A 22,087-nucleotide genomic window follows, 5' to 3' on the forward strand; every position below is an offset into this window, starting at 1 on the left:
ACGTCTGGATGCTATCCTCCCTTCTATTATTAATTATATTATTAATGCGGATCAAATTGGGTTCATTCAAAATAATCACTCCTTCTCTAAATTTTGACGTCTTTTTAATATAGTGTATGACGTGCCTGCTCCATAGTTGCCAACCCTACCGATTTTCCCGAGAGAGTCCCGAATTTCAGTGCCCCTCCCAAAAATTTCCCGGGGCAACCATTCTCACGAATTTCTCCCGATTTCCACCCGGACAACAATTTTGGGGGCGTGCCTTTAGCGTCCTCTCTCACATGAAACCTTCACCCTTCAACCCGCATGCTGTCCTCAGTCACGTCCGCTTTTCCTCCATATAAACAGCGTGCCCGCCCAGTCACATAACATCTAAGGCTTTTGGAACTCAGTGCACAAACAAGGTGCACACACAACAACCTATCTGGATTCGATAACAGATTTAATAAGAAATCGGTTCGATAAGAGGATTCGCTAATGGCATCGTCAATTTCTTAACGAACATCATCCCTATCCTCCTTCTTTTATTTCTATGTATATATAATAAAATAAATACTTAATTTCAGCGAATTACAGCTATATGTATATATATATATATATATATATATATATATATATATATACACACATAAATATATACATACAGACCCCGTTTCCATATGAGTTGGGAAATTGTGTTAGATGTAAATATAAACGGAATACAATGATTTGCCAATCCTTTTCAACCCATATCCAATTGAATGCACTACAAAGACAACATATTTAATGTTCAAACTCACAAACTTTTATTTTTTTTGCAAATAATAATTAACTTGGAATTTCAGGGCTGCAACACATGCCAAAGTAGTTGGGAAAGGGCATGTTCACAACTGTGTTACATCAGATCTTTTCTTTTAACAACACTCAATAAATGTTTGGGAACTGAGGAAACTAATTGTGGAAGCTTTGAAAGTGGAATTCTTTCCTATTCTTGTTTTATGTAGAGCTTCAGTCGTTCAACAGTCCGGGATCTCCGCTGTCGTATTTTACGCTTCTAATGCCCCACACATTTTCGATGGAAGACAGGTCTGGACTGCAGGCGGGCCAGGAAAGTACCCGCACTTTTTTACTACGAAGCCACGCTGTTGTAACACGTGGCTTGGCATTGTCATGCTGAAATAAGCAGGGGCGTCAATGATAACGTTGCTTCGATGAAAACATATGTTGCTCCAAAACCTGTATGGACCTTTCAGCATTAAAGGTGCCTTCCCAGATGTGTAAGTTACCCATGCCTTGGGCATTAATACACCCCCATACCATCACAGATGCTGGCTTTTGAACTTTGCGCCTATACAATCCGAATGGTTATTTTCCTCTTTGTTCTGGAGGACACCAAGTTCTCGGTTTCTAAATATAATTTGAAATGTGGACTTTTCAGACAACAGAACACTTTTCCACTTTGCATCAGTCCATCTTAGATGAGCTCGGGCCCAGCGAAACCGGCGGCATTTCAGGGTGTTGTTGGTAAATGGGTTTGGCTTTGCATAGTAGAGTTTAAACTTGCACTTACAGATGTAGCGACCAACTGTAGTTACCGACAGTGGTTTTATGAAGTGTTTCTCAGCCCATGTGGTGATATCCTTTACACACTGATGTCGGTTTTTGATGCAGTACCGCCTGAGAGATCAAAGGGCCGAAATATAATCTCTTACGTGCAGTTATTTCTCCAGATTCTCTGACCCTTTTGATGATTTTACGGACCGTAGATGGTAAAATCCCTAAATTCCTTGCAATAGCTCATTGAGAAATGTTGTTCTAAAATTGTTCGACAATTTGCTTACAAAGTGTTGACCCTCGCCCCATCCTTGTTTGTGAATTACTTGGCATTTCATGGAAGCTGCTTTTCCACCCAATCATGGCACCCAACTGTTTTCAATTAGCCTGCACACCTGTGGGATGTTCCATATAAGTGTTTGATGACCATTCTTCAACTTTATCAGTATTTATTGCCACCTTTCTCAACTTTTTTGTCATGTGTTGCTGGCATCAAATTCTAAAGTTAATGATTATTTGCAAAAAAAAGAATGTTTATCAGTTTGAACATCAAATATGTTGTCTTTGTAGCATATTCAACTGAGTATGGGTAGACAATGATTAGCAATTCATTGTATTCCGTTTATATTTACATCTAACACAATTTCCCAACTCACATGGAAACAGAGTTTGTACATACACACATACATATATATATACATATATATATATATATATATATATATATATATATATATAAATTTATAAAGACATATATATATATATATATACATATTTATAAATACATATATATACATATGTATATACATATTTATAAATACATATATATACATATACACACATAAACATATATACACATATACACACATATATATACATATATATACACATATACATATATATGTGTGTGTGTATATATACATATACATCTGTTTACATATACATATATACATGTATATGATTGATTCCAAGATGGCGGCGCCCGGAAAGGCTGCGACTTCGAGGAGCTCCTGCTAAAGATGGAACATTTGGCAGAAATACCGGACAATTCTACAAACTTTATGGCTGGCTCACATCGTGGTCACTCCGTGATCACGTACGACCGCCAGACACTTCTGGATGTGGACATATCGGGCAGTTTTGGACTAATAGACGCGTGCGTGCTAGACTTGCTAACTAGCATGGGAATAATTCGGCGGCTACATCCAGCGGCCTATGAAGCAGGGGAGTCTAGTAGCAGTGGGGGCCGTCTACGGAGCAGACGCCAGCGGTGTGATCGGAAACGCGGATGCCGAGCGGGGCTAAAAACAAAGTAGAAGGCTAATCCCCACAGGACACCACTTCCCTCCATTCTGCAGCCGGATTTAAATGGAAGATGCGAGACTACTGGTCTGGGTAAGGAGTCAGTTAAATTAGAACAAGTTAAGGAGTCAGTTAAATTAGAACAAGTTTTTTCTGCTTTGAGTGTTTCAGAGTTCGACATGTGTTATACTGAGGTGGCTAACTATGATGCGTGCAGTTTATCAAAGCAACAAACAAACAATCGGAAAATCCCCGTTACTGAGGTGGCTAACCATGATGCGTGCAGTTTATCAAAGCAACAATCAAACAATCGGAAAATTCCCGTCGTATCAATTCCTAGATATGGTCGTAATTATACTAAATGCACTGGCCATAATAAACACAACATTATTAATATTGCTACTACGGATAATTTGATTCCCTAAAACAGCCCACTACCTATAATATAGGTTTTTTAAACATAAGATCATTGTCTCCCAAAACGTTGTTAGTTAATGATATCATCAGAGACAACAATCTTAACGTCATCGGTCTCAGCGAAACCTGGCTTAAACCAAACGACTTTTTTGCGCTAAATGAGGCATGTCCTCCTAACTTTACACATGCGCATATTGCCCGTCCGCTTAAAAGGGGTGGGGGGGGGGGGGGGGGGGGGGGGGAGGGGTGTCGCACTAATATACAACGAAAACTTTAACCTTAGTCCTAACATAAATAATAAATATAAATCGTTTGAGGTGCTTACTATGAGGTCTGTCCCACCGCTGCCTCTACACCTGGCTGTTATCTACCATCCTCCAGGGCCCTATTCGGACTTTATCGGGCCCTATTCGGACTTTATCAATTAATTCTCAGAGTTCGTTGCTGATCTAGTGACACATGCCGATAATATAATCATAATGGGGGACTTTAATATCCATATGAATACCCCATCGGACCCACCGTGCGTAGCGCTCCAGACTATAATTGATAGCTGTGGTCTCACACAAATAATAAATGAACCCACGCATCGCAACGGTAATACGATAGACCTAGTGCTTGTCAGGGGTATCACCGTATCCAAAGTTACGATACTCCCGTATACTAAAGTATTGTCCGATCATTACCTTATAAAATTCGAGGTTCAGACGCATGTTCGTCAAACTAATAATAATAACTGCTATAGCAGCCGCAACATTAATACGGCCACAACCACAACTCTTGTTGACCTACTGCCCTTGGTAATGGCACCATTCCCAAAATATGTGGGCTCTATTGATAACCTCACTAACAACTTTAACGACGCCCTGCGCGAAACCATTGATAACATAGCACCGCTAAAGTTAAAAAAGGCTCCAAAAAAGTGCACCCCGTGGTTTACAGAAGAAACTAGAGCTCAGAAATTATTATGCAGAAAGCTGGAACGCAAATGGCGCACGACTAAACTTGAGGTGCACCATCAAGCATGGAGTAATAGTTTAATAACTTATAAACGCATGCTTACCTTAGCTAAAGCTAAATATTACTCAAATCTCATCCACTGTAATAAAAACGATCCTAAATGTTTGTTTAGTACGGTAGCATCGCTAACCCAACAAGGGACCCCTTCCAGTAGCTCCACCCACTCAGCTGATGACTTTATGCAATTCTTTAGTAAGAAAATTGAAGTCATTAGAAAGGAGATTAAAGACAATGCGTCCCAGCTACAACGGGGTTCTATTAACACTGATACGATGGTATATACGGCGGATACTGCCCTCCAAAATAGTTTCTCTCGTTTTGAGGAAATAACATTAGAGGAATTGTTACAACGTGTAAATGGAATAAAACAAACAACATGTTTACTTGACCCTCTTCCTGGGAAACTGATCAAGGAGCTCTTTGTATTATTAGGTCCATCAGTGCTAAATATTATAAACTTATCACTTTCCTCGGGCACTGCTCCCCTAGCATTCAAAAAAGCAGTTATTCATCCTCTTCTTAAAAGACCTAACCTCGATCCTGACCTCATGGTAAACTACCGACCAGTGTCTCACCTTCCCTTTATTTCAAAAATCCTCGAAAAAAATTGTTGCGGAGCAGTTAAATGAACACTTAGCGTCTAACAATCTATGTGAAACCTTTCAATCCGGTTTCAGGGCAAATCACTCCACGGAGACAGCCCTCGCAAAAATGACTAAGGATCTATTGCTAACGATGGATTCTGATGCGTCATCTATGTTGCTGCTCCTCGATCTTAGCGCTGCTTTCGATACTGTCGATCATAATATTTTATTAGAACGTATCAAAACACGAATTGGTATGTCAGACTTAGCCCTGTCTTGGTTTAACTCTTATCTTACTGATAGGATGCAGTGTGTCTCCCATAACAATGTGACCTCGGACTACGTTAAGGTAACGTGTGGAGTTCCCCAGGGTTCGGTCCTTGGCCCTGCACTCTTCAGCATCTACATGCTGCCGCTAGGTGACATCATACGCAAATACGGTGTTAGCTTTCACTGTTATGCTGATGACACCCAACTCTACATGCCCCTAAAGCTGACAAACACGCCGGATTGTAGTCAGCTGGAGGCGTGTCTTAATGAAATTAAACAATGGATGTCCGCTAACTTTTTTCAACTCAACGCCAAAAAAACGGAAATGCTGATTATCGGTCCTGCTAGACACCGAGCTCTATTTAATAATACAACTCTAACATTTGACAACCAACCAATTAAACAAGGCGACACGGTAAAGAATCTGGGTATTATCTTCGACCCAACTCTCTCCTTTGAGGCACACATTAAAAGCGTTACTAAAACGGCCTTCTTTCATCTCCGTAATATCGCTAAAATTCACTCCATTTTGTCCACTAAAGACGCTGAGATCATTATCCATGCGTTTGTTACGTCTCGCCTCGACTACTGTAACGTATTATTTTCGGGTCTCCCCATGTCTAGCATTAAAAGATTACAGTTGGTACAAAATGCGGCTGCTAGACTTTTGACAAGAACAAGAAAGTTTGATCACATTATGCCTGTACTGGCTCACCTGCACTGGCTTCCTGTATACTTAAGATGTGACTTTAAGGTTTTACTACTTACGTATAAAATACTACACGGTCTAGCTCCATCCTATCTTGCCGATTGTATTGTACCATATGTCCCGGCAAGAAATCTGCGTTCAAAGGACTCCGGCTTATTAGTGATTCCCAAAGCCCAAAAAAAGTCTGCGGGCTATAGAGCGTTTTCCGTTCGGGCTCCAGTACTCTGGAATGCCCTCCCGGTAACAGTTCGAGATGCCACCTCAGTAGAAGCATTTAAGTCTCACCTTAAAACTCAATTGTATACTCTAGCCATTAAATAGACTCCCTTTTTAGACCAGTTGATCTGCCGTTTCTTTTCTTTTTCTTCTATGTCCCACTCTCCCTTGTGGAGGGTGTCCGGTCCAATCCGGTGGCAATGTACTGCTCGCCTGTGTATCGGCTGGGGACATCTCTGCGCTGCTGATCCGCCTTCGCTTGGGATGGTTTCCTGATGGCTCCGCTGTGAACAGGACTCTCGCTGCTGTGTTGGATCCGCTTTGGACTGGACTCTTGCGACTGTGTTGGATCCATTATGGATTGAACTCTCACAGTATCATGTTAGACCCGCTCGACATCCATTGCTTTCCTCCTCTCCAAGGTTCTCATAGTCATCATTGTCACCGACGTCCCACTGGGTCATTATTGTCACCGATGTCCCACTGGGTGTGAGTTTTCCTTGCCCTTATGCTGGCCTACCGAGGATGTCATAGTGGTTTGTGCAGCCCTTTGAGACACTAGTGATTTAGGGATATATAAGTAAACATTGATTGATGTATATGCAGGTGCTGTTCATATTATTAGAATATCATGAAAAAGTTTATTTATTTCAGTAATTATATTCAGAAGATAAAACTTACATATTATATCAATTCATTACAGACATAGTGACATATTTGAAATGTTTATTTCTTTAAATTGTGATGATTAGTACTGACAATTACTGAAAATACCAAATTCAGTATCTCAGAAAATTAGAATATTAGTTACGACTAGTACCAAAAAATATTTTTTAGAAATGTGGGCCAACTGAACATGGAAAGTTTCAGCAATCAATACTTAGTTGCAGCTCCTTTTGCCCGAATTGCTGCAGCAATACGGCGTGGCATGGAGCCCACCAGTCTGTTACACTCCTCAGGTGTTATAAGAGCCCAGGTTGCTTTAATAGTGGCCTTCAGCTCTTCAGCATTGTTGGGTCTGGCATCTCGCATCTTCCGCTTCACAATACCCCATAGATTTTCTATGGGGTTAAGGTCAGGTGAGTTTGCAGGCCAATCAAGAACAGAGATACCATGGTCCTTAAACCAGGTACTGGTAGATTTGGCACTGTGTGCTGGTGCCAAGTCATGTTGGAAAATGAAATCTTCACCTCCATAAAATTGATCCGCGGCAGGCAGCATAAAGTGTTCTAAAACTTCCTGGTAGACTGCTGCATTGACCCTAGACCTCAGGAAACACAGTGGACCAACACCAGCAGATGACATGGCACCCCAGACCATTACCGATTGTGGAAATTTGACACTGGACTTCAGGCAACGTGTATTCTGTGCCTCTCCTGTCTTCCTCCAGACTCTGGGATCTTGATTTCCAAAGGAGATACAAAATTTACTTTCATCTGAAAACATAACTTTGGACCACTCAGCAGCAGTCCAGTCCTTTTTGTCTTGAGCCCAGGCGAGACACTTTTGACGTTGTCTCTTATTCAAGAGTGGCTTTACACAAGGAATGCGACAGCTGAAGCCCATATCTTGCATACGTCGGTGTGTGGTGGTTCTTGAAGCACTGACTCCAGCTGCAGTTCACTCTTTGTGGATCTCACCCACATTTTTTAATCGGTTTTGTTTGACAATCTTCTCCAGGGTGCGGTTATCCCTCTTGCTTGTACACTTTTTTCTACCACATCTTTATCTTCCCTTCGCCTCTCTATTGTGCATGGACACAGAGCTCTGGGAACATCCAACCTCTTTGGCAATGACCTTCTTGTGTCTTGCCATCCTTCTTTAAAGTATCAATGGTCATCTTTTGGACAGTTGTCAAGTCAGCAGTCTTCCCCATGATTGTGTGTCATACAGAATCAAAACGAGAGACCATTTAAAGGCTTTTCCAGGTGTTTTGAGTTAGTTAGCTAATTAGAGTTTGGCACCAGGTGTCTTCAATATCTGACCTTTTCACCATATTCTAATTTTCTGAGATGTTGAATTTAGTGTTTTCAATGGTTGTCAGCTATAAACATCTCCTTTTTGGCAAAAAACACTTGAAATGTATCAGTCTGTTTGGAATGAATGTATACATTCTACAAGTTTGACTTTCTAAATGGAATTAATGAAATAAATCAACTTTTTCATGATATTCTAATAATATGACCAGCACCTGTACATACATACATATATATATATATATATATATATATATATATATATATATATATATATATATATATATATATATATATATACATATACACATATTAGGGGTGTAACGGTACACAAAAATGTCGGTTCGGTACGTACCTCAGTCTAGAGGTCACGGTTCGGTTTATTTTCGGTACAGTAAGAAAACAACAAAATAGAAATTTTTGGGTAATTTATTTACCAAATCTGTAAACAATGGCTTTATCCTTTTAACATTGGGAACACTATAATAATTCTGCTCACGTTAATCAACTTTAAACTGCCTCAAGTTGTTGCTTAGATTAAATAAAATGACAACTTTTCTTCTACGTATAAAAAGTGCAACATTAAACAGTTTCAAGTCAACTCATCATGCTTAATTTATTACAGCATTTGGGAAGCCTGTAGTTGATTTTTTATTATGTAAATGTTACATTTGTATCAACGTGTGATAGCAGGGACCCTGCCATTCAAAACTAAGCTGCTACATTACTAATGATTAATGTAACTATAGCTGAAAAATAGTACTATAGCAATAGGAGAGACAATTCCTCCCTGAACACCATGGACTTCAAGTAGGATTTATGATGCACTTACATTATTGTATACACTATCAGAGACAGAAACTCTTCATTTAACATAATGTCCTTTTTTGCTGCTTCAACAAACCTCAATCCACACTGTCCGTAACACGCACACGCACACACGCACGCACCGCAAAATGAGCTAACGTTACGCTAAAAGCTACTTAGCCTTTACCTTAAGCCAGGTCTGCGAGTTAGATGAGCGTCATTTTGTTTCTAGAAGGTCAACGGGCTCATAGTGATGTTTAAAAAGTAGTTGACTTGGAAGTGTTTAGTGTAATTTGGGGAGAGTCTGCTGCTCACCTGCTAAACACCTATCTGCTAGACGCTGAAGCGCTGGCTAGATGCGCTCTGAATACGCACTGCTGATTGGCTTACCATTATGGTTGTAACCAATCAGATGGTTGTGGGGGAGGGACAATGCAGGGTGCTGTGCAGGAGATATAGGCAGAATGGAGTGGAGCAGCTTGTTAAGACTTAAGCATAGGCGGCTACTTCATATGTTCGTGAGAAACTCGTTCGGTACTCTTCCACACCGAACCGGAACCCCCGTACCGAAACAGTTCAATACAATTACACGTACCATTACACCCCGATCTATCTATCTATCTATATCTATATCTATATATATATATATATATATATATATATATATATATAGATAGATAGATATATATATATATGGCGTGGCGCAGTGGGAGAGTGGCCGTGTGCAACCCGAGTTTCCCTGGTTCAATCCCCACCTAGTACCAACCTTGTCATGTCCGTTGTGTCCTGAGCATGACACTTCACCCTTACTCCTGATGGGTGCTGGTTAGCGCCTTGCATGGCAGCTCCCTCCATCAGTGTGTAAATGTGTGTGTAAATGTGGAAGTAGTGTCAAAGCGCTTTGAGTACCTTGAAGGTAGAAAAGCGCTATGCAAGTACAACCCCTTTATCATATATATATATATATATATATATATATATATATATATATATATATATATATATATATATATATATATATATATATACACACACACACACACACCAGCGGGCCTTTTGAATATCTACCTAATTCTGAAGTCTCAAGTTTGGCAAGTCTGGCCTGTTCTTTAACACTGAAGTGGCAGTAATATCTATGGATGCTGAAAAGGCATTTGACCGAATGGAAGGGAATTATCTGTTTTATGTCGTAAAGAGATTTGTCTTTGGCAACAGTTTTATTTAATGGATTAAGCTTCTATATTCACCTTCGGAGGCCTTGGTCAGGACAAACAATATTTTCGCCTGTACCGTTCCACATGGCAGGGCTGCCCCCTGAGCCAATTGTTTTTTGCTCCTGATATCGAGCTCGGTCAATGGCACTTATACCGACCCGCTTATCACGGGCATATATGTACACATAATGTGTAGCCTCTCTCTATGCAGATGACCTCCTTAAGAGGGAACTGCACTATTCGGGGGATTTTGCCTATTGTTCACAATCATTATAAAAGACATGACGATGGATTGATTAAAAAATTATTATTTTTTTAAATAGCATTGTAAATATTAAATAAACGTTAATAAAAGTCAGCTTACAGAAGAGCCAATGGGAATTCTACTCTACTCGGTCGCCGTGATCACTTGTTTTACATGTAACCAAATATTAATATTGCTGTATGTATGTATACTTTTCACCAATTAGATTTGGTCACATTTTCAGTAGACCCAGAAAAAATTCATAAAAGAACTAAACTTTATGCATGGTTTTTGTGACAAACAAGTATGTGCTCCAATCACTTTATCACAAAAAAATAAGAGTTGTATAAATTATTGGAAACTCAAGACAGCCATGACATTATGTTCTTTACAAGTGTATGTAAACTTTTGACCATGAATGTATACAATATGTAATTATACATTTACATATTATGTCCAAAAGGTCAGATGAAGACCAAATCGAGCAAAAATGTTTTACATTTTTTTAATAAGAAATATCATTGAATTTCCAATTCATCTGTTGTAGACACCCAATAATGACCATAAACACTTCAATAAAGCATTTCTTGTAGTTAAACATGCAAGTAAAATACAATTTAAAATACATGTAAATTATGAAGTAAATGGATATACATTTAACATCACTTTGAAATTACATACTAAAGAGGAAAGCCATGCAGACACCTCCTTGGTACATTACTACAATTTATTTCTTAAATCCAACAGCGTTTCTCACCTTCTTTATCAAAAGGGCTAGCACCTAAATTGGGGCTAAATTGGGGACCAGACCTAATTTTATCAACCAATCCCCCATTAAAAAAAAATATTTATGCGAAACGATTTTTATACTTTTTTAATCAAACTTAATTACATTTAGATGCATATTTTTTAACGCAAAATAACACTTTTAACATGATTAAAACATACAGTTATAAACCTTCTGAACACAACTCTGACCGGAACACAAACCCAGTACCACTGCCTTTTCAGACAAGCATTAACGCTTTTCACAACGCGAGTCAGTGGGACTGAGTGCAGAAATGTGCCATTATATTCTTATCAGGAAGCGGATAGAAATGTGTTTGTGGTAACATTTCTAATGAAGCGCCCATGTCTTTTATCAATTGACCACCACTTCCCGAAGACAGCTGGCACCCCACTCGGCGACGGAAAGTTTCTGTGAGTATGGCTTCCTGCGCTTCGTGCACTTTACTCATGGATAGGTTGGCTTTGCTAGAGAGCCGTGTCCGCCAGTTAGAGCAGTGTAATTTTGTAACTTTAGATGTTGGGGACACATCTGCTAGCGTTAGCTGTAGCGAGCTAACTAGCCCAGCTTGTAGCAGCCCTAACCGGCCTACAAGCTACGGTGTACCGGTTGAGACGCATAATAGATTTAGCCCTTTAGCTAGTCCTACACCCCAGTCTACCGGGCACCACACGTTAGTCATAGGGGACTCCATCACCCGAAACATAAAGCTTAGCAAACCAGCCACAATTAAGTGTATTCCCGGGGGCAGAGCACCTGACATTGAAGCTAATCTTAGGGAGCTAACTCGCAACAGGTCTAGTAAACACGTACGGCAGGCTAACCGCACCACTAATTATGCGAATATAGTAATACACGTTGGCTCCAATGACGTTAGGATGAGACAATCAGAGATTACAAAGAGAAACATAGCCAGGGCTTGTAATCTCGCCAGAAAGATGTCCAGGCATCGAGTAATTGTCTCTGGCCCCCTGCTTGGGAGAGGCAATGATGAGAGATATAGCAGATTAGTCTCTCTTAACAAGTGGCTGGATAGCTTCTGCAGACAACAGGGATTTACGTTTATTTATAATTGGCCCTCTTTCTGGGGCAAACCTGGCTTGCTGAGGAGAGACGGCCTTCACCCTAACCAGGAAGGCGCTATCCTCTTGTCTCGGAACATAGACTTCGCATTGAGCCACATTTGACTAACTGCACTAGAGCAAGCCCGGTCACAGGCAATTACAGAGCCTGCTAGCCTGGGTATGGAGTCAGTTAAGCTAGAACTAGCCAGCGCCAGGCTGGATGATCCCTGTACACAAAACAATTTTCGTAGAATAATACACAACTCACAAAATGTTTTTTCTACTGTGTCCATGACTACGTCAGAGTTAGACATGCGTTCTACTGAGGTGGCAAATAATGATGCGTTCAGTTTATCGCAGCGCCAAGTAGACAATCTGAAAATTCCCGTCATATCAATTCCTAGATATGGTCGTAATTATTTTAAGTACACTGCGCATAATAAACGCAACATTATTAATATTGCTACTACGGATAATTTTATCAAGAACTCCTTAAAACAGCCCACTACCTATAATATGGGCTTTCTAAACATCAGATCTTTGTCTCCCAAAACGTTATTAGTCAATGAGGTCATTAGAGACAACAACCTTAACGTCATCGGTCTTAGCGAAACCTGGCTTAAACCAGACGACTTTTTTGCGATAAATGAGGCATCCCCTCCTAACTATACGAATGCGCATATTGACCGTCACCTCAAAAGGGGAGGGGGTGTCGCACTAATATACAACGAAAACTTTAACTTTAGTCCTAACTTAAATAATAAATATAAATCGTTTGAGGTGCTTTCTATGAAGTCTGCCACACCTCTGCCTCTGTGCCTGGCCGTTATCTACCGCCCCCCAGGGCCCTATTCGGACTTTATTAGTGAATTCTCAGAGCTTGTTGCTGATCTAGTGACGCACGCCGATAATATAATTATAATGGGGGACTTTAATATCCATATGAATACCTCATTGGACCCACCGTGCGTGGCGCTCCAGACTATAATTGATAGCTGTGGTCTTACACAAATAATAAATGAACCGACGCATCGCAGCGGTAATACGATAGACCTAGTGCTTGTCAGAGGTATCACGGTTTCCAAAGTTACGATACTCCCGTTTACTAAAGTATTGTCCGATCATTACCTTATAAAATTCGAAGTTCAGACGCATGTTCGTCAAACTAATAATAATAATAACTGCTATAGCAGCCGCAACATTAATGCTGCCACAACGACGACTCTTGCGTACCTACTGCCCTCGGTAATGGCACCGTTCCCAAAGTATGTGGGCTCTATTGATAACCTCACTAACAACTTTAACAACGCCCTGCGCGAAACCATTGATAGTATAGCACCGCTGAAGTTAAAAAAGGCTCCAAAAAGGCGTACGCCATGGTTTACTGAAGAAACTAGAGCTCAGAAAGGATTATGTAGAAAGCTGGAACGCAAATGGCGCACGACTAAACTTGAGGTGCACCATCAAGCATGGAGTGATAGTTTAATAACTTATAAATGCATGCTTACCTTAGCTAAAACTAATTATTACTCAAATCTCATCCGCATTAATAAAAACGATCCAAAATTTTTTGTTTAGTACAGTAGCATTGCTAACCCAACAAGGGACTCCTTCCAGTAGCTCCACCCATTCGGCAGATGACTTTATGAAGTTCTTTAATAAGAAAATTTAACTTATTAGAAAGGAGATTAAAGACAATGCGTCCCAGCTACAACTGGGTTATAGTAACACAGATGCGATTGTATATACGGCGGATACTGCAAATATCCAAAATAGTTTCTCTCGTTTTGATGAAATAACATTAGAAGGATTGTTACAACGTGTAAATGGAATAAAACAAACAACATGTTTACTCGACCCACTTCCTGGGAAACTTATCAAGGAGCTTTTTGTATTATTAGGTCCATCAGTGCTAAATATTATAAACTTATCACTTTCCTCGGGCACTGTTCCCCTTGCATTCAAAAAAGCAGTTATTCATCCTCTCCTTAAAAGACCTAACCTCGATCTTGACCTCATGGTAAACTACCGACCGGTGTCTCACCTTCCCTTTATTTCGAAAATCCTCAAAAAAATTGTTGCAGAGCAGCTAAATGAACACTTAGCGTCTAACAATCTATGTGAAACCTTTCAATCCGGTTTCAGGGCAAATCACTCGACTGAGACAGCCCTCGCAAAATTGACTAATGATCTATTGCTAACGATGGACTCTGATGCGTCATCTATGTTGCTGCTCCTCAATCTTAGCGCTGCTTTCGATACCGTCGATCATAATATTTTATTAGAGCGTATCAAAACACGAATTGGTATGTCGGACTCAGCCCTGTCATGGTTTAACTCTTATCTTACTGATAGGATGCAGTGCGTCTCCCATAACAGTGTGACCTCGGACTATGTTAAGGTAACGTGTGGAGTTCCCCAGGGTTCGGTCCTTGGCCCTGTACTCTTCAGCATCTACATGCTGCCGCTGGGTGACGTCATACGCAAATACGGTATTAGCTTTCACTGTTATGCTGATGACACCCAACTCTACATGCCCCTAAAGCTGACCAACACACCGGACTGTAGTCAGTTGGAAGCGTGTCTTAATGAAATTAAACAATGGATGTCCGCTAACTTTTTGCAACTTAATGCCAAAAAAACGGAAATGCTGATTATCGGTCCTGCTAGACACCGACCTCTATTTAATAATACAACTTTAACATTTGACAACCAAATAATAAAACAAGGTGACTCTGTAAAAAATCTGGGTATTATCTTCGACCCAACTCTCTCCTTTGAGTCACACATTAAAAGCGTTACTAAAACGGCCTTCTTTCATCGCCGTAATATCGCTAAAATTCGCTCCATTTTGTCCACTAAAGACGCCGAGATCATTATCCATGCGTTTGTTACGTCTCGTCTCGATTACTGTAACGTATTATTTTCGGGTCTCCCCATGTCTAGCATTAAAAGATTACAGTTGGTACAAAATGCGGCTGCTAGACTTTTGACAAGAACAAGAAAGTTTGATCATATTACGCCTGTACTGACTCACCTGCAATGGCTTCCTGTGCACTTAAGATGTGACTTTAAGGTTTTACTACTTACGTATAAAACACTACACGGTCTAGCTCCAGCCTATCTTGCCGATTGTATTGTACCGTATGTCCCGGCAAGAAATCTGCGTTCAAAAGACTCCGGCTTATTAGTGATTCCTAGAGCCCCAAAAAAGTCTGCGGGCTATAGAGCGTTTTCCGTTCGGGCTCCAGTACACTGGAATGCCCTCCCGGTAACAGTTCGAGATGCTACCTCAGTAGAAGCATTTAAGTCTCACCTTAAAACTCATCTGTATACTCTAGCCTTTAAATAAACCTCCTTTTTAGACCAGTTGATCTGCCGCTTCTTTTCTTTCTCCTATGTCCCCCCCTCCCTTGTGGAGGGGGTCCGGTCCGATGACCATGGATGAAGTACTGGCTGTCCAGAGTCGAGACCCAGGATGGACCGCTCGTCGGGACCCAGGATGGACCGCTCGCCTGTATCGGTTGGGGACGTCTCTACGCTGCTGATCCGCTTGAAATGGTTTCCTGTGGACGGGACTCTCACTGCTGTCTTGGATCCGCTTGAACTGAGCTCTCGCGGCTGTGTTGGAGCCACTATGGATTGAACTTTCACAGTATCATGTTAGACCCGCTCGACATCCATTTCTTTCGGTCCCCTAGAGAGGGGGGGTTGCCCACATCTGAGGTCCTCTCCAAGGTTTCTCATAGTCAGCATTGTCACTGGCGTCCCAATGGATGTGAATTCTCTCTGCCCAGTGGGTGTGATTTTTCCTTGCCCTTTTGTGGGTTCTTCCGAGGATGTTGTAGTCGTAATGATTTGTGCAGTCCTTTGAGACATTTGTGATTTGGGGCTATATAAATAAACATTGATTGATTGATATACGCTTCTTCATAGATTGTTGGGCACAATTCACAGCACATGATCTGAAAAAGAGCGGGTTGCCCTGGCTACAGTGGCTCGCACTAGCAACTTTTTTTGGTGGATTATTTTGGAGATGTTCTCAATTTAAAAAAGCACAGAGTCACCAACTTGTGCGATTCCTTGTTTTGGCACTCAATTCCACAAAATGATATGGGTGCAAATTGACCTAATATTATGGTTTGTGCAAAAACATTTTTTTCGCACACACCAAATCCTATGCAAAGTGTGGCGTACAAAAAACTAGGTACCAAATGTACATACAGATCCAAATGTAAACAAAAGCACATCATTTGAGATACAGCCTTAAAAATGTTGCTTTTTCCTTTGCCAAGTTTTTAAACTTGTCTACCAGCAAGACACATGCACACGTCTGCTCCGGCCAGTCTAATAAAGCTAATCTAATTCCAACTAATAAAGCTGAGGGGAGAGTCGATGAACAAGTCTGCGTACAATGTTGTTTTATATCAGGACTATTCAACTAATCTGTTGTAGGGGCCACAGTTCCAGAGAACAAACAAGGGGCTGGATTTCTGTCTTCACAAATACTCTTATTTCGAGAACCAGGCTTCTCTATAGTGGACATTTTTGGGGTCTATTTCTTTTGTCAGTTTTACAAGTTTCAGATTAAATAGCCTTGTTAAAAACCATATAGTTGGAGCTGGCTAAATTGGGGCCCTAAGTGGAATTTTATTGACCTGACTCTCGCCAGATTCTTGTAGTTCGCTGAGCTCCGAACAAGGATCTGGGACTTCTCAGTAGGAGATGTATTTCAGAAGGCGGGACCTTGTAAAAAAATAATTGTATGTGATTTAATTAACCACTTGTCCGTTATCTTGAATGATGTGCTACTTCAATCACTCACATCAAAATCAACCCGTGACACTGATGAGAGCGACGCTGGGAAATCCAAAACAGAAGAGCCGACATATTGGATAACGACAGAGCGAAAAGTTATAGAACTTTTACTGAAACAACGCAGCAATGTAAGTAATCGATCGATGTCGCAAAACAGTTGCAATAGCAGAATCAATGTCAGCACACGACTCCTTGCTGCGTGCTGCCATTGTTGTTTGAATCCAACAGTTGCTTCGGGGCTATGTCACATCTATGAAATCCCAACCGGCAATCCTGATTGGTTCATTATTTTTTGCTCTCTTGAAGGAGTTTGCAATGCCCTCACGTCCAGATCCTTGTGTGGAGCTAAGCAAACTACAAGGATCTGGCAACAGTCAGGTTAGAACTTTATAGTACTTGAGTGAAACTTGCATTTAATTAGATGCACATTTTGGACCGGAACAATAGTTGTTTTGGATGCAAAAAAAAGTAATTCAACATCAAAAAAATATAAATTGGCAAATCTTTCTGCCACAATTCCTACCAGGAATCAAACCTAGTATATTTAGCTAACAAGACCAGTATATCACAAGGGGTGGTCTAGGTCAAAGGGAATTTAGTATTACATCGTTAAAGGGGAACTGTATAAATTCCGTCATGATTGGAAGAAGCAAATTTTGGGATGTGTCTATGAAATTAATTGAAGTGAGCAAAACACGTAAATATGACATGTTATTTGTCCAGGGTGTGCCTTCCACCCAAATGCAGCTGGGATAGGCTCCAGCACCCCCACGACGCCGAGCGGGACAAATGGTAGAAAATAGATGGATGTGTGGATTTTTAATGTATCTGTTACTACATTACATATATACATACAGCATGTATATAAAATCTTGATGGAGGTGTTTAGATGTTTTTAGAATGCTTTATAGGTGGAGTAGCGCGACTTCCACTGACTCCATTGGTAGCTGCTTTTCCCGAACGCTTATTTACAAATTAGAATACATTAAAAAAGAAAAACCTATGTGTTCTTGTCTTACAAAGGCATTGTGAACGGCAAAATTCCCCCCCAAAAAGTACAGTTGCCGTTCAACAGTGACCGAGCAGGAGGTGATCTGCCACTGTGTTTATACTGGTCCAAGTTCCTCTGTACAACAGGAGTGTTCTAGTGTTTTTATGATAATTAATTTGCTGTTTGTGACGTTTTGAAATTAACTCGAGTAGCCCTGTTTTACATCATCCGGATGATCCGACTTACTACTGCATCCGTTCCCAAGCAACCATGGTTGCAAAGCAAAATACTGACCAAAAATCATCTTAAGGGTAAATATATTGTACATGAACTTTAGGAGAAGCATAGGATGATTTACATAATTTTTTTTTTAGTTGTATGTGTCAACCGGTATTGCTGTCAATTTTGTCATCTTTTAATATGTGGCTAACACCAGCGTTTTTAAAGTAGATTTTCCTGAAAAAAATACTTTATGATTGTCAATAAAGGCTGGTAATCAAGAAAATAAAATCTTATCATGCATATGTAAAACGGTGGTAGGAAAAACATGCAATGAGTAAATCTGTGGTCAGGCGATGTCTTAATGCACTTGTTTTACATGACGGCTACCTACCGGCAAACGGTCAGCAGGTTCCTCCTCTCCACCGCCGTGCTCCTGCCTGCCGGCCGCTTGCGGCTTCCAAGTTGCCCCGCGCCAAGCGACGCCATCCCCGGCCTGAGTCGGAGAGTCAGCGCCCGGAGGTGGTTGGCACAACTCTGGAGGCAGGCCGTTTACTTTGATTTCTGCGCACGAAGGAGCGACGCAGTCTGTCTACGTCATCCTAAGAAACATTTTGGGAAGGGGACGGACCGGAAGAAGTGGGACTGACTTTACTTCCGGTTACTGCTTTTAAGCGTTGACGCACGAGAAAGGTAAGCAGAACATTCCTTTGGTTCTTTAAACATAACCAATATAATACTTAAGTAAAATTATTAGTGCATAAAATAATATATTTTAATATTTACAACTACAATGATTAGCCGTTCCTTTCTTTCTTGACACTTTGTTGTAATGCCTAAATCACAGTATTGGCCTTCTTTTTTTTTTTTTAAATGACGTTTGTTTACGTTTTTGATCTATTTGGAGTTCAGCAGTGACGTTGGAAAATGTGTGTTAAAATTGTGATTCCTGGTCTCAATTTCTAACCGGAAAATATGAAACGTAAAGAGTGTAAAGAGTGCGACATCTAGTGACAGCAAAGAGTATCATCTAGTGACGGCAAATAGTCCTGTTTAACCTTTTTGAGAGATATGATATATCATTTTACTGTCAAATAAAAACACATACTATTTTGGTTAAGGTGTCAAAATAAAAACGAACAAAATAAAAGTAAACACGGAATGAAAATAAAAATAAATAAATTATGCCCAATGAAGCCTGCATGGAACTGTGTCTACACCAGTTTATGAAAAAGCAGTATACCTGGTAACTGTATAAAAAATAATACATATTATATATGCGAATGGAAACTGTACATTACTCAATAAATGCTAGCTTTGCAAATGTAGTTTAGAACTGTAAAATATTAAATATGGACAATATGCACATGCAAATGCTAACTATAAGTACTAAACATGTAGAAGTAAATGTGCATATATGAACAGCGATGGTACATTCCTAAAAGAAAATACTATAAATACAGATTTGAATGGACATGCTAATACATGCAGTGTTTCCTTCCATGCAGTATAATGTGTTTTAACCTCCTTAGGCAATAAGAACCTGATAAAAGATGATAATGTGAGATGAGTGCCATTGTAATCTCTGAGTTAATGTGTAAACTACAATAAAATAGAATGCACACTCATTTTGAGTTTTACCTTTGGTTGGTGCAATTACATTATGGCCCTTAGTAATGTTAGTTTGTAAACTGTGCTTGTTGCACGCGCCATATTGTTTGTATTTTTGCTCTTTCAGACATGTCATTGTTTTGGCCTTTATGATTAACTGACCTCAAGGGGGATGGATGTATAAATGAAATAATCTGAGGTAATGAAACATCTTATTAGTAAAAACATTGCTTTAAAGGACAACTGCACTTTTTTTTGAAATTTTCCAATCGTTCCTAATCCTTATGAGAGACAAGAAAACAAGTTTTGGGTTTTTTTGCATTCTAACTGTAAAGATTGGCACTGTTGAATGTGGCTTAGCAAAGCAGCGAATGGGAGCAATCCATTCTGCCTCAGTCTAAATCACTATACAAATGCATAAACTACAATAAAATAGAATGCACACTCATTTTGAGTTTTACCTTTGGTTGGTGCAATTACATTATGGCCCTTAGTAATGTTAGTTTGTAAACTGTGCTTGTTGCATGCGCCATATTGTTTGTATTTTTGCTCTTTCAGACATGTCATTGTTTTGGCCTTTATGATTAACTGACCTCAAGGGGGATGGATGTATAAATGAAATAATCTGAGGTAATGAAACATCTTATTAGTAAAAACATTGCTTTAAAGGACAACTGCACTTTTTTTTGAAATTTTCCAATCGTTCCTAATCCTTATGAGAGACAAGAAAACAAGTTTTGGGTTTTTTTGCATTCTAACTGTAAAGATTGGCACTGTTGAATGTGGCTTAGCAAAGCAGCGAATGGGAGCAATCCATTCTGCCTCAGTCTAAATCACTATACAAATGCATCTAAAAACTGCCAACAATACTTCATTTTAGGGCAGGGCGATATGGCCTTATTGTTGCAATATTTTTAGGCTATATCGCGATGCACGTAGGGTGTGTGGTTGTGAAAAGAGAGGTGTAAAGGAGAGAACATTAAAGAAGTGGTAAAGACCGGACCTGCTCTCATGACGCCCCTTTATTATTTTATTATATAAGTGCACAGCAAGGGCGTAGAATTGGGTAGGGACGCCAGGGACACGTCCCTACCAATATCCAGCCGCTACTGTGTAGTCACTATCAATACAACTGCAGCCCGTAATGTTTAGTTAATGATAATGGAACAGAAAGGGTTAAATGTCGGTATCGGCTAGAAGTCCCGCCTCTAACCGAAATATCGCTCCCTGATTGGTTGCCAGTTTCATGCTAACTTACGTGTGATTGGCTGTCCCCGCTGTCACTCCTGCTTGTAAAAACTAGCCTACATGCTAGTTGCTAGCAAACGGACGAGAGGCAGTTCAACTGTCATTGTAAGTTGTCAACATGTTCGGCATTTGTTGTTCCTGGCACACGGTAGCGAGATGGATATTAATATCAGTGGTGTGATTTACATTGTGTTTGTGTCTGTTTGCGTGCGTGTGTGTTGTAGGTTTTGAAGGATGTCAATGAAAAGCAAACTGGATATAAGAGACTTCTTTAGGAGTCAAACTGTAAGTTACTTCAAGGGTGTATAGAGGCACAACAATATTGAATAATTAAACAATATATCACTCCAGTCACGCCCCTTAGAGTGGTATAATGAGCATATAACATGGGCTGTAGTGATATATTGCTTTTATAAAACTGTTACCAATAAAGGCAATATGAAATAGGAATACTCAATCAATTTAATATAGTTTTATTCAACCAGAAATACATACTAACCAATAAAATAGCCTCACTGTGGAAAAAATAGTCCCACCTATCCGGACGTTAGCTCCAAATTAGCACTGCATCTCGTCTTTTCCTCCGCTTTTTTTCAGGTGAAAGTCAATGCTCAGTCCCCTCTACCATTGTTAACCCTCCCCGGAGGTGAAAGTTAACCTTGAACATGTGAATTCAACTACCTTAGTCCGTTTTTTAACATTGTATAAACATCAGCTGTCTTTTACTACGGACTGCAACAGTCCGTTGTCATGGATACATGACATCAACTTCAATTCATACCAGTCATAGTGCCTGAGGCGGAGTGATAGCCTATGCTGTGATAAGGCTTTAGAATAGTAGCAGTGCTCAATATTTAAACCACGGTTAACAGCCAATCAGATCACCGGATTTCACCTTTCCGTTTTATTTTTTGAATTATTTTTTTAGTTTCATGTATTTGTGTAGAAGTGAGCAACAGTTTGAAAAAACCAATTAACAAAACTTTGTGGTGGAAATACAATAAAACCTCACTAGATTATAATTTTTAAGGTGACTGAAAACATGGCTTAGAACCAC

At 40.1% G+C, this 22,087-nt stretch overlaps 2 protein-coding genes across 9 annotated transcripts in view; one reads left to right on the forward strand and one right to left on the reverse strand.

Annotated features, from left to right (window-relative positions):
* The window catches only part of rundc3b (RUN domain containing 3b), a 78,506-nt gene extending 59,697 nt beyond the window's left edge, over positions 1-18,809 (reverse strand). For all 4 annotated transcript variants that reach the window (XR_009808799.1, XM_061915598.1, XM_061915600.1 and 1 more), the window contains exon 1: positions 18,566-18,809. Coding sequence is in view for 3 of the 4 variants with exons in the window: in XM_061915598.1 (XP_061771582.1) it covers positions 18,566-18,660 (95 nt within the window). In the remaining variant the exon portion in view is untranslated. The remainder of the gene's footprint in view (positions 1-18,565) is intronic.
* Positions 18,798-22,087, forward strand: part of LOC133561918 (ATP-dependent translocase ABCB1-like) — a 49,824-nt gene continuing 46,534 nt past the window's right edge. For 2 of the 5 annotated variants that reach the window (XM_061915582.1, XM_061915587.1), the window contains exon 1: positions 18,798-18,864. The gene's annotated coding sequence lies outside the window, so the exon portion shown is untranslated. Of the gene's footprint in view, positions 18,865-21,074; positions 21,136-21,254; positions 21,316-22,087 lie in introns of those variants that run through there. The other 3 variants (XM_061915585.1, XM_061915584.1, XM_061915586.1) reach the window with 3 other exon arrangements.

The sequence above is a fragment of the Nerophis ophidion genome, linkage group LG11, assembly GCF_033978795.1.
Source record: "Nerophis ophidion isolate RoL-2023_Sa linkage group LG11, RoL_Noph_v1.0, whole genome shotgun sequence".
Classification (NCBI taxonomy): Eukaryota; Metazoa; Chordata; class Actinopteri; order Syngnathiformes; family Syngnathidae; genus Nerophis; species Nerophis ophidion.